Source organism: Rissa tridactyla, chromosome Z, assembly GCF_028500815.1.
Source record: "Rissa tridactyla isolate bRisTri1 chromosome Z, bRisTri1.patW.cur.20221130, whole genome shotgun sequence".
NCBI classification, from domain to species: domain Eukaryota; kingdom Metazoa; phylum Chordata; class Aves; order Charadriiformes; family Laridae; genus Rissa; species Rissa tridactyla.
In genome coordinates, this window is record NC_071497.1 from 819,678 (window position 1) to 832,819 (window position 13,142).

Below are 13,142 nucleotides of genomic sequence, written 5' to 3' on the forward strand. Positions count from 1 at the left end.
ACAGAGCCCAATAAACTCGGTTATCCCTCTCCTCCTCCTGGCTGGAGGCAGGGCACCTCTAATGTTGAGGGCTGCCCCGTCTGGTGAATTTCCCGCTGGGGGTGTAGCGCTTGGTCATCAGCGCAGGTCGCCCCCCGCCCCGGCCCGCGCTGGGCTGCAGTAAATGCGTTTTCCGTTCCAGAGTCTGCTCAGCGTGGAGAAGCCCAAAGGCCGGCTGCAGTTTCTCCTCACAGGGGCTGAGAAGAATTGCCAGGTCCCCGTTCCTCTCAGAATGGCTTTAGGTGATTATGAGGAAATTCTCAAGTGCTACGAATTACGTGAAACGATTGGAACAGGTAGGCCTGATCCGTGGGCACAACCCGATGCGCGCGCCCTGTCTGACCGCTCTCGTGCTTCCCTAAGCACACGTTAACTGTTGCTGTCGAAGGCACGGGGCACGTTTCTGTTGTGTGTTTTGCGTGGCAGAGCTCTGGCAGTGTCACTGAAAGTTGGCGTCAGTGATCGCTTCTTGCTGTAGTGAAGACGCTGCCTGCGGTGTGTGTGACACATCCGCTGCCCCTGTGAGATTATAGGCAAGAAAACGTGTCCTCACGCTGAGCTTTCAACGTCTCTTTTTCCAATCCTAGGTGGGTTTGCAAAGGTGAAACTCGCACGCCATCTCCTCACTGGTGAGAAGGTTGCCATAAAAATCATGGACAAACTTGCTCTGGGGGTAAGCCATGAGATACTTACAAGTTGGTGGGACCTTCCGCTGCCCTTGCGGAGTTCTTGAGAACACAGGGGTGCGACGTGTCAAAAGGCAGCCTGCCTGCCCTTTGGGCTATTGGTGGATGCTGTAGTCTTGAAAGAATATTAATCTCGTGGCCTCTTGTGGGGAGGGCGACATTCTCTGGCTGTAAAATTGAGGATGCCAAGGATGCACAGAGCGCCTAGGCCAGTCACAAGAGTCCCCAGGAGGATGGGGCCAGGCTTTTTTCAGAGGTGCCCCGGGACAGGACAAGGGGTAACGGGCACAAACTTGACCATGGGAAGTTCCACCTCAACATGAAGAGGAACCTCCTTACTTTGAGGGTGGCAGAGCCCTGGCACAGGCTGCCCAGAGAGGTGGGGGAGTCTCCGTCTCTGGAGACATTCCAAACCCGCCTGGACGCGTTCCTGTGCCACCTGCTCGGGGTGACCCTGCTCTGGCAGGGGGGTGGACGGGATGATCTCCAGAGGTCCCTGCCAACCCCTGCTATTCTGGGATTCTGTGATGAGAATAGCTGACGTGCAAGAACATTATTTTTGGCAAATCAAATTACATAGTTGCAATTCTATTCCATACAATAAAGGGAGAAGCCAGATCAAGGCTCAGACACAAAAATCCAGCCCACCAGCAAGACAATGCTTCTCCTGAAATTCAGTTTCCTACCTTCTTACAGGACCCAGCTAGAGTACTGCAAAGGACAACTGAAGACAGAAACAAACGCACAAAATATTGATAGGAAAAGTAGCACAGTGTAACAAAATGCAGCAGCTATGCCTTTTCGCACGAGGCACAGCTCAACAGGTTCTGCCATCAGGAAAGCAAAGACCTCTTGTAATGCTTAGCAATGTCTGTTCCCAGCGTATTCCAGCACCAATACCTACCGTGATCTTCCTGTAGACTGCCATGAGGCTGTTATCATCAAAGGGGAGAAAGCCACACAGCAGAGCATACAGCAGGACTCCCATGCTCCAAATATCCGCCTACAAAATAAACGCAAGTGGAAGTTGCGAACATGATCTATCCAAAACAGGGTAGACAGGTAATATTGTCCCCCTTTGGCAAAGCCCACATACAGCTCATGTGAAGTAGGCTCCTTAATTCTGGACAGAATGCTTACATTCCAAGTGCGAGCGCGCAACCCAAACTCCATTTTCCATTCACTCAAGCTAGAGCACCAGTAAAACAAGTATCCTCCCCTCAGGTCACTAAATTGCTGCATTACCTTCAATCTACAAGGATTTTGCTGGCAAAAATGAAATCCAACTAGGAATCGCACGGGATTTCCTATGGTAACGTATTACGGATGACAGCCGCCGCCAGCACAGGTGCCATCAACCTGAAAGCCCTGCTGCTTCTTCTCTGCTCGTAGAGGCACGACAAGGTCCACATGCCTCATACCGCCTCATACTGTAATCCCCACTTAGACCATAGGTAAGGAGGCTCGCAAAGCACCAGACTTCACGCAAAACAAGAAAGAAAGCAGGAGTGAGAGGCTGAGGACAGTGGTGCAAAAGTATGCAAAAGGAAAAAAGACCGACTCCATCCCACGGCCCAACAATTTAGGAAGTTTGAAGGGATTGCAACGACAACAGTTTGGATAGATGAACAAAGGCGAGTACCACGTTCTAGACATGGAATCAAAGCTGGATAAACTCCACGGTTTTTCTCTCTCAAATTTTACTACGCTGCACAGTATGAAGAGAGCAAGTTTCCATACACGAATTTCAAGCCAAAGACAGACCTGGTAAAGCACACAAAATACTGAAACTGCATAAAACTTGGCCACAAGAGCTGGATAATTAACAGAATAAATCACTGCTCCACAGAACGTGCAGCAGAAGGAAGGCATTTAAGTTACTGTTTTGTAGGGCACTAAAATACAGAGCAACAAATGGCGATAGCGAAGGACTAGTCAGAGACAAACCAGCCAGTGACACGACCTGCGGCCAAAAGCACTACGTGCTGTTCCAGGCTGTGACTGTTGAGGCCAGACACACAGCTTCCGAAAACGATCCGGGCAATGTTATCCAGTAGTAGTTGAGAGAGAAACCAAGTGAGCACAACTGAACTTCACCACCTTTAAATACTTAAATACCCGGCAGGGGGGCAGGGGGAGGTGGCGGAACCCCCCTAACCCAAACCGGTGCTCCATACCTCTGAGCCAATATAGGCTTTGCCCTGGATCAGCTCCGGTGCTGCATAAGCTGGGCTTCCGCAGGACGTGTTCAGACGGTTGTCAAGGCCACCCTAGAAGAACGCAGAAAAGCCATCACACAGAAGCATCGGCTTTAACACAGCGTAAGTCTTCCACCCATGCCATATTAGAGGCCTCAGAGGCTTCATCTTCCTCTGCCATGCATCTGCATCCACCTGACGTTCGCTTTGGTGCAATATACGCTTCAATAGCAAAGTTGTCTAAGAGCACGAGGACCCTATAATCATTCAGATCCCAAGCTGCTCATTCACCTATTATCCTAGCAGCCTTTTCCGCAGCTCCTCCTCTGGTAAGAATACTTTCCTTTGCAACTGCGGAGAGAAGAGAGATGGAACTTGGGAAGAAGTGATCCAAGAGCTACTGGGCATGAGGCCAGCTGGTTATTTATACCAATATTTAAGACAATAACTTCACGAAGAACAACTAAGACGACTTCCTTGTCAAAACCACATTATTACTTTGCCTGGGCTGTGTTCCAAGCAAGTCAGAATAAGATGACATGAGACCACCGAGATGGCGGTCTAACAGAGCATCTTGCAGGGAATCAAGACTAACTTGAGTTAAGTAACACGATCTGAGGACAAGCAACTGTCTTTGGATCTGTAAGACCTTCTTGCCACTAAACCATTGCTTAACAGCACCCAGCTTGCACGTTAAGCTGACAAATAGAAAGGCCTCCTAGAAACCGATTTTAAACTCGGGAAACTACTCAGCACAAGCACGTGGAACCAGAGGATTTGTAAGTGTAACTGGAATAAACTATTTGACTCGATCCACATCTCCATGTACACACATATCTTTTGAAAAAGACATACACCGTTGAAACTCATTACAGAGAAATGCATGCCAACATCAGCTTTATATTATAGGTCTTTGCAGGGCACAGCAGTGCGATACGCACAAGATGATCTCTGCCTTAACTTATGATAAAATGGGAAATGTAAGAGGAGAAAATTATCTAACAGTTTGGTCGTAACACGCAGTTAACTGCTCTCTCACGCAGCTAGCGCCCTACCCCGTAATTAGTGACCGGACGACAACTACGCAAACAGCTTGAATTTAGGATCTTTGGGCGAGTCTCTGCATTGCCCTCTGAAGTCAAACGCGCGGTTTTTATGTGCGTGCAGCAGCTAATTTAGCTCTACTCTGTGAGAGCAACTGATACTCTTACCTTTGGCTTGGCACAAAGTCCGAAGTCTATCAGCTTCAAATTATGCTCCTTGTCAATCAGCAGATTTTCCTGGTAACAGAGAAAGCGGTAACGAATGCTTCTATAACCTAAGTATCCAAGGGAGCACGTTTTCTTTCACCTTATTGCTTCGTGTTGTTAGCAGCTAGAATTTACCTAAATCGCTCCTCTGGAGATTTTGATCGGTTGTTACCAAACATACCCCGTATTCCAGATGGGGAATCCCAGTTCCTACCTGCTGAGAAGGGTCTGGGGGGTGGGGCAGGGCTGATAGACAGCAACCTGGATGTGAGGCAGCAGCCTGCTCTGGCAGAAAAGGCAGTCGGCAATGTCACGGACTGTGTTCAAAGGAGCACAGCGAGTCGGCTGGCGGAGTCACTCCAGTCCTCCGTTCAGCACAGCGACAACAGCGCAACCAGCTTCTGCCCCCCGCGCAGGAAGGCCATACAACTGAAGTAAGCTCTGGGGATTGCCAGCAGTGTGCTCAGGGGGCTGGAGCGCTTGCTCAACGAGAGGCTGGGGGAAAGGTGTTCCTTCAGCCTGTAGACGAGCAAGCTTCAGCGGAGATGTCGTGGCAGCCTTTTAATACCTCCCCGGAGGGCAGGAAGACAGAACTCGCCTCTTCACAGCAGCGCACGGTGGGAGAATTGACAGACAACAGGCATGGAGAGAGGTTCAGACTGGAACTAAGGAAATGCCTTTCTCCTCATAAGGACAGTGAAGGGCTCAACAGATTGCCCAGAGAGATCGTGCTGCCTCATCCTTGGGAGAGGTCGAAGATGTGACACGGATAAGGCCCAAGAAGCTTGGTCAGACACTGCTTTGAGCGGAAGGTTCCAACAGAAGCCTCTAGAAGCCACTTCCCACCCAAGTTATCACACAAGCCTATGAATCCGTCCGCTCGCCAACTGCAAAGCCAGCTCCTTCACAAAGGTACATACGATGCTTTGTTTGGGGAGAAGTTCTTCGGAGGCAAAGATTTCAGGAGCTCTCTAGGAAAACGCTTGTGCGCTAAAACAGTTGCTTTTCTCAGAGATGCCAGCATCTGTAAAAATGCAAATTTCTAACCCCGTCAAGGAGAAAGGGACTCAGGTCTTCCATTACCTACACTGATGCTTAGGGATGATGATGCCCTAAACCCTGCAATGACAGCAAAGCCACAGGATGGGTCCAGTCGCCTGCAGCTCCCCCTGCACCTTCTGTCTAACCACCGCTTGTTTAAATTATCCGTGTCACTTTTTCCTTTGGGCATGCACATACAGCGGTTTGCACAACAAAAGGCACAACAAAAGGCATAACAAAAAGCGGTGGCACCATAAAGTCTCTCTACAGGTACAAGCTGCAACGAAGGGGAGAACAAAAACGTCTAAGTAACATTCCAAGTCAGATTCCTCTCTCCGCTCCACTCACAGCTGAAGCATGTTGTTCTGCTTCCCTTTCAGAGGAAGCCGAGGGAAGCTCCTTCCTCAGATACAGACACATCCAGCTCAGCTGAGGAACACAGTAGCAAGCTGAAACAATGCTCTTTCAGAAGACGCTAGATAAAGAGCTCTAAGCACCAGAGAACAGAGAAGGCATAACTTACTCCAGCTCCTAATGGAGAAATGAAAGCGAGGGTTCGTTATCACTCATGCAAATCTAGCTACTCTTCAGGCTTACTGGTTTGAGGTCCCTGTGGGCATATCCCTGGCTGTGAACATAAGCAATCGCCGAAACAATCTGCCGAAAAAACACACGAGCTTCCTCTTCTGAAAGGCGATCCTTAGAAATGATGTAATCAAAGAGCTCTCCTCCAGGACAGTACTGCACAAAGACAGGAAAAAGAGAATACCTTGAGAATACAGTAAGGAAATCCAAACAGCAGTGCGAGGACGCTCTTCCATCCCTCTGCGTTATCATGGTAGCGCCCAGGTGTCCCCCAAACGTGCCCTCAGCCGGCATCGCAGCAGACCAGAGCAGCCGAGGAGCCTGACTATTGCCTGATGCGCTGCGACAGATACATCACACTAATGGCACAGCCACACAAACTGCCCAGGAGGTGACAACCACGCCAGAGTTCCAGGGCCCTACGTACCCTCCTGGTGCTCTTTTAAAATAACTGAAGCACAAGGTAGCAATTACAGTTATTTCACTTCTTGTCAACAGCAAAGAGCGGCTTTTACAGGAAGAGAGAACATGCACATCATTCAGGTAACTTCCTAAGAATTGTTTCGTTTGAACTCTGTTATCAGCTACTGCTACAGCGAAAACCAGGAACCTTTGCCACAGGAGAAACACCGTTGCTTACCTCTAGGACCATGAACATTTTCTCAGATGTCTCTATCACGTGATACAACTGGCAAATATGCTGGTGCCTTAAATTCTTCATGGCATCAATTTCTATTTTAACACGAGGCAAGTCATCCTAAGAGACCACAACAGCAAGCCATGAAATTGCCAGCTACTGGGAAGGCTTGTCCATCACAGTAAGCACCAGACTACCGTGCAATACAAAGTTCCACAGCGCGAAGACGACAGCACCCAATTCAAGTGCCCAAATTCAACCCAGCAGCAGCTCTGCCGTTACTCTCCTACAATTCCGGCACATTGATCAGCCGAACCCAGAGGGGCAGCCGAAAAACAGCTAGTATTCTCACCAGCGTTCTGTTCAAATTACTGTAATAATCTGTAACTTCCTCAATTTTACAGCCAGAGAATGTCGCCCTCCCCACAAGAGGCCACGAGATTAATATTCTTTCAAGACTACAGCATCCACCAATAGCCCAAAGGGCAGGCAGGCTGCCTTTTGACACGTCGCACCCCTGTGTTCTCAAGAACTCCGCAAGGGCAGCGGAAGGTCCCACCAACTTGTAAGTATCTCATGGCTTACCCCCAGAGCAAGTTTGTCCATGATTTTTATGGCAACCTTCTCACCAGTGAGGAGATGGCGTGCGAGTTTCACCTTTGCAAACCCACCTAGGATTGGAAAAAGAGACGTTGAAAGCTCAGCGTGAGGACACGTTTTCTTGCCTATAATCTCACAGGGGCAGCGGATGTGTCACACACACCGCAGGCAGCGTCTTCACTACAGCAAGAAGCGATCACTGACGCCAACTTTCAGTGACACTGCCAGAGCTCTGCCACGCAAAACACACAACAGAAACGTGCCCCGTGCCTTCGACAGCAACAGTTAACGTGTGCTTAGGGAAGCACGAGAGCGGTCAGACAGGGCGCGCGCATCGGGTTGTGCCCACGGATCAGGCCTACCTGTTCCAATCGTTTCACGTAATTCGTAGCACTTGAGAATTTCCTCATAATCACCTAAAGCCATTCTGAGAGGAACGGGGACCTGGCAATTCTTCTCAGCCCCTGTGAGGAGAAACTGCAGCCGGCCTTTGGGCTTCTCCATGCTGAGCAGACTCTGGAACGGAAAACGCATTTACTGCAGCCCAGCGCGGGCCGGGGCGGGGGGCGACCTGCGCTGATGACCAAGCGCTACACCCCCAGCGGGAAATTCACCAGACGGGGCAGCCCTCAACATTAGAGGTGCCCTGCCTCCAGCCAGGAGGAGGAGAGGGATAACCGAGTTTATTGGGCTCTATGGATTCGATGTCCTCGCGTATTAGAGCCACAAAAGCATAAAGACATGGTGGACACCAGTGCGCAGTGTACCCTGTTGCCATTGAATCATAAAGGAACAAAATCTGTTGCTGTTTCTGGTGTGACAGGTCTCAAGAACTGACTGTAGTTCGGCCAAAGTGAGCCGGCCTGGGAATAAATGGCAGATGCACCCCGTTGTGACTGGCCCAGGCGCTCCGCGCATCCTTGGCGTAAACTATCTCAAGAGAGGGTATTTCAAAGACCCAAAAGTGTACGGGTGGGCTTTTGGTATGGCAGCTGGAGGGACTGAGGACATGACACAGCTGCCTGCCTTATCTGGTCTTTCAGCTGACCCTTCTGTGGCGGGACTGCTGAAGGTTAAAGAACAGGTTAAAGGTTAAAGAAGGTTAAAGAACACCCAATGGCTGCTGCCAGGGTGATACCCTCGCTGGTGATACAGTAGCCTTGAACAGCACAAAAGGCTGGGGTGGAAAGCCCCTCAGGCCTCACTGATACCCGGTTGAAAAGAACATCTGGTTCCCTCCTTACTGGAGTAACGTAGCTAAGTTTGAAACGCTTTGTAAGCGGATGGGTTAGACGTCTGCTGGGTTTAGTTGGATACAAGGAAGTCTTGAGACGTTGTATCCTTGAGGAGAGTAGATGGGAGAGATGCTAGAATAAGCTAGTTTGGTGAGAACTGGAGTTGCAAACTAAGCCAAAAGACGAACGGAGTGTGCGCGGGTGCAACTGTACCCGAGTTCAACCAGCAGACACGGTGAGGAAGACTATTGACGACCACCAGAGGACCCTGGAAGACCACCAACGGACACGGATGCGCATGCATCAGGGACATTTACATATTAATGAGTTGTAGGTGCTAATAGGAGTATGTTAGTCATTTCTGGGAAATGTAATTAATGTGTATATTCTGATTGCTTGTAGCCTTTGTAGTTGAGCAACTCGGCGCGCACTCTAGGCGGAGCGATCCCCTGTGCGCCCAGCGCTGCAATAAAGAATGCCTGCTTTGACACTCCAAAACCGAGTCTTAGAGAGTCCTTAATCACCGGCTCATGGTATCAGGGGTGCATCAGCGACAGTATCGCACCAGCCGAGAGTCCCCGATTCCCATCCGGAACCTGGTTCGTCGGCTGGAGACCCAAGGCGTGATCAGCAAGCCTTCCACCTGGAGAGGCATCCAGTACACCTGGAACTGACTGCCCCAGGGGTGCAAACACAGCCCTGCTGTTAGCAAAGCACATCCCTGAAATGTTATTAGTAGCTAGGGTTGGAAGGCCTTATGGGAGTTCTCACAAATAATGAAGATTCTACCCCCGACTTTATCAGGCATGAGCTAATTAAAAGAACTCCTCATCAAGGGAGGCAAGTCGTGCATCATTCTCCAGGAAGCACGTGGAGCGTAAGGACCTTGAGGATGGTACTAATCTACGTGTTTTGAGACGTTTAGCCGACTTGTCAGGAAAGTGAAAATTCTTAGTGTCCCAAGCTGAACTACCTTCATTAGAATACTAAAAATCACGCCCATAGGTCAAGACAACCCTTGCCCAGGTGAAGACCCTTCCCTTGAGCATGTGTGGTAGCTGTAACTTGACGGTGTAACTGTATGTGAGTTACTAACCAATCAAATAGGGGTGGGAGGTACTAACGTTATAGCGATGTTGTAAAACGTGTATAAAAATCACACGGAGAGTTCTGATGGCTGTGCATGACAGGAGGAGGTATCCCCCATGCACCCGGTGCTGTAAATAAACTAATGTCGGCTTTCTAAACCCCAGAGCTGGTTTAGAGAGCGATAATTTCGTTATGGATGTAGATAACCCACTATTTGCCATGGCCCGATCCAGACGGCACTGGGGAAGGGGGGAGCTGCAGAACACCGGCAGTACGTCGATGACATCATTGTGTGGGGTAATACAGCAGAAGAGGTTTTTAAGAAAGGTAAGAAGGTAGTCAAGATTATTTTGAAAGCAAGTTTTGCTACACAAAGAGCCTGAAGTAGCCAGTTCTTAGGAATCGGGTGGCAGGATGGGTGTCGCCAGATCCCAAGGGATGCGATTAACAAAATAACATCTATGTCCCCACCTACGAACAAAAAGGAAGCACAAGCCTTTTTAGGTGTGGTGGGTTTCTGGAGAATGCACATGCCAGGTTGTAGTCAGATTGTGAAACCTCTCTGTGAAGCGACTCAAAAGAAAAAGGAGTTTACGTGGGCTCCTGAGCAACGACAGGCCTTGGAGGCAAATTCAACAAGAGACTGTGCGTGCAGTAGCCCTTGGAGCACTCCAAACAGGATGGGATGTTAAAAATGTGCTCTGTACAACAGCCAGGAACAATGGCCCTGCCTGCAGCCTCTGGCAGAAAGCACCAGGGGAGACTGGAGGTCGACCCCTAGGATTCTGGAGTCGGGGATGCAGAGGATCCGAGGCCAACCGTACCCCAACTGAGGAAGAAATCTTGGCGGCATATGAAGGAGTTGGAGCTGCTTGAGGGGTAACTGGTACCGCTCCTCCTGGTGCCCCGATGATCAGTGCTGGGCTGGATGTTCAAGGCTAAAGCTCCTTCTGCTCGTCAGGCCGCTGATGCTACCTGGAGTAAGTGGGTTGCCTTAATCGCTCAGCGAGCTTGAATAGGAAACCCAAATCGCCCAGGAATCGTAGAAGTGATCACAAACTGTCCCGAAGGCAGAGACTTTGGAATGCCACCAGAGGAGGTGGTGACCCGTGCTGAGGAAGCCCCACCGTACAATGCGCTCTCAGCTAATGAGAAGGCAAGTACGCCTTGTTCACTGATGGGTCTTGTGTATTGTAGGAAAGCATCGAAGGTGGAAAGCTGCTGTGCGGAGTCCTACACGACAAGTCGCAGGAGCTGCTGAAGGACAAGGTGAATGGAGTCAATTTGCAGAGGTAAAAGCCGTCCAGCTGGCCTTAGACATTGCTGAACGAGAAAAGTGGCCGACACTCTATCTCTATGCCGACCCATAGATGGTGGCCAGTGCTCTGTGGGGACGGCTGAAACAGTGGAAGCAGAGCAACTGGCGGCGCAGAGGTAAACCCCTCTGGGCTGCTGAAGTATGGCAAGATATTGCTGACCAGCTGGGGAAACTAGTGGTGAAGGTACGTCATGTAGATGCCCATGTACCCATGAGGCGAGCCACTGAAGAACATCGAAATAATCAGCAAGTGGATCAGGCTGCTAAGATTTTCCAGACACGTTTGGACTGGGAACGTAAAGGTGAACTGTTTTTAGCTCGGTGGGCCCACGACACTTCAGGTCACCAAGGGATGCAACATACAAATGGGCTCGTGACCGAGGGGTGGATTTAACCACGGATGCTATCGCGCAGGTTACCCCTGACTGCGAAACATGCGCTGACGTCAAGCAAGCTAAACGGTTGAAGCCTTGGGGGTGTGGGGGATGATGGGTGAAATATAAATACGGGGAGGCCTGGCAAATAGACTACATCACGCTCCCTCAGACCCGTCAGGGTAAGCGTTACGTGCTTCCAATGGTGGAAGCAAGCACCAGATGGTTGGAAAGCTACGCCGTACGCCACGCCACTGCCCGCGATACCATCCTGGGCCTTGAAAGGCAAGTCTCGTGGCGACATGGTGCTCCAGAAGGAACCGAGTCAGCCAATGGGACTCATTTCAAACACAGTCTTATAAGTACTTGGGCCAAAGAACGTGGCGTTGAGTGGGTATGTCATATCCCCTGTCACGCACCAGCTTCCAGGGAAGTTGAGCGATACGATGGATTGTTAAAAACTACCTGAATGCAATGGGTGGTGGATCCTTTAAAAATTGGGACAAGCCTTTAGCACAAGCCACCTGGTTAGTTAACACCAGGGGATCCATCAATCGAGCTGCTCCAGCTCAATCAGGCCTTTTACGTATAGTAGAAGGGGATAAAGTCCCTGTGGTGCGTGAAAGGAATACGTTAGGGAAAACTGTTTGGGTTTTTCCTGCCTCAGGCCAAGGCAAACCCGTTTGTGGGACTCTTTTTGCTCAAGGACCTGGTTGCACTTGGTGGGTGATGCTGAAGAACGGAGAGGATCAATGTGTACCCCAAGGAAATTTGACCCCGGGTGGGAATACTTAATTCTGAATCGCATGATATTGTCATATGACACTAACGGTGTTCTATCAGTGTTTTTCAGGGTAACGTAGTAGTAATGAACCTGAACCAACTTCATCAAGTGTCATCCAGCAAAACTCTTTGAGATGGACATGCTACCCAGGGGCATGGCCCACAATGAATTTCATTCATCTTTCCTACCCTGAGAGTCTACTATGGTAGACGAAACGCTACAGTTATGAACTAAATGGACTCAGTGAACTTTTCTGTATAAAGTCAAGATATAACTGAGTAACCTCCGTCTGTCTGTCTGTCTGTCTGTCTATCGATCGATCTACGCGTGCGTGTAGGTTTGATAGATAAACGTATCAGTGATCTGAGCACGACGCAAATGGTATGGAATAAGGAGTGGAATGTCCTGGTTTGAGGTAAAACCAAACCAACTGTGCGTTCAGTCATTTTACTTCTGAGCTAGGCCTCTTCTCACTCTGAAATTAACAGCACGTTGTGCCGAAAACGGTTCGTTCTCGGTGCGATAAGACCAACGTTTGCAGCTTGTGCCGAGGAGCGGCACGCAGGGAGGCTCTTGCTTATACTTACTGCCGTAACACCCAAGCTCAGCTCATTTCGTTATTTGCCCCGTTGGAGGGTGGGAAGCGGAAAAGCGCAGAGGGGTCCCACCTGCGGGGAGGGGAGGAGCGGACGGGACAGGGGACCCCAAACTGGCCAACAGGGTATTCCAGCCCACCTGTCCCATGCTCAGTATGAAAGCTGAGGGATCAAAGGGTCAGCTCGCTCTCTTCAATGGGCAGCGTCCCAGCAGGGCCCTGTCTGTTCGTCGGCCTGGGATCCCCACCCGCGTGCTCCCGGCTCCGGCTCTGGAATCCAGCTCCCACCCGTCTCCGAGTCCAGTCTGGGACTTCCCCAGTGCCTGCCGGTGACGGCATCCTGGGAGCTTGGTACGGCTTTGTATATGCTGTGTCTATTTCATTATTTCCTTTTTATTTTATTATTAATATCACATTAAAGTGGTTTACTTTCTTCTAAACTCGTAAGTCTCTTTATGTCTCCTCCTCCTCTCCCTGTGCAAGACGTGGGGGGAGAGCATCTGTCGCCGGCCATCGGCCAATGTGGCCAAAACTGTGAGAGTTACCGACACCATTCCCATCCCAAACCCAAAGCACAGCGCTGCGCCAGCTGCCGCAAGAAGGTCGATTCCATCCCAAACGAAACCAGCACCCAGTAACTCGGGATATCAATAATAATAATCAGTAATTTTAATATCAGTAAACATCTAGGTATGCTCGGGTTCCTCAGGC

At 50.0% G+C, this 13,142-nt stretch overlaps 1 protein-coding gene across 1 annotated transcript; it reads right to left on the reverse strand.

Moving 5' to 3' along the window:
* Positions 1 to 1,542: 1,542 nt before the first annotated feature.
* LOC128902499 (maternal embryonic leucine zipper kinase-like) lies at positions 1,543 to 7,511 on the reverse strand. The gene is made up of 7 exons (XM_054185647.1): positions 7,399 to 7,511; positions 7,022 to 7,107; positions 6,440 to 6,556; positions 5,812 to 5,955; positions 4,135 to 4,203; positions 2,903 to 2,995; positions 1,543 to 1,728 (listed from the first exon to the last, which is right to left on the reverse strand). The coding sequence occupies exons 1-7, from the start codon at positions 7,460 to 7,462 to the stop codon at positions 1,543 to 1,545; spliced, it is 759 nt and encodes a 252-aa protein (XP_054041622.1). The 5' UTR covers positions 7,463 to 7,511.
* Positions 7,512 to 13,142: the final 5,631 nt, after the last annotated feature.

Coding starts and splice junctions, on each gene's coding strand:
- LOC128902499 (XM_054185647.1), bottom strand. CDS start 7,462: ATGGCTTTAGGTGATTATGAGGAAATTCTCAAGTGCTACGAATTACGT. Junction 7,108..7,398: donor ACGTGAAACGATTGGAACAG/GTAGGCCTGATC, acceptor TTCCAATCCTAG/GTGGGTTTGCAAAGGTGAAA. Junction 1,729..2,902: donor AAGCCTATATTGGCTCAGAG/GTATGGAGCACC, acceptor TTTATTTTGTAG/GCGGATATTTGGAGCATGGG.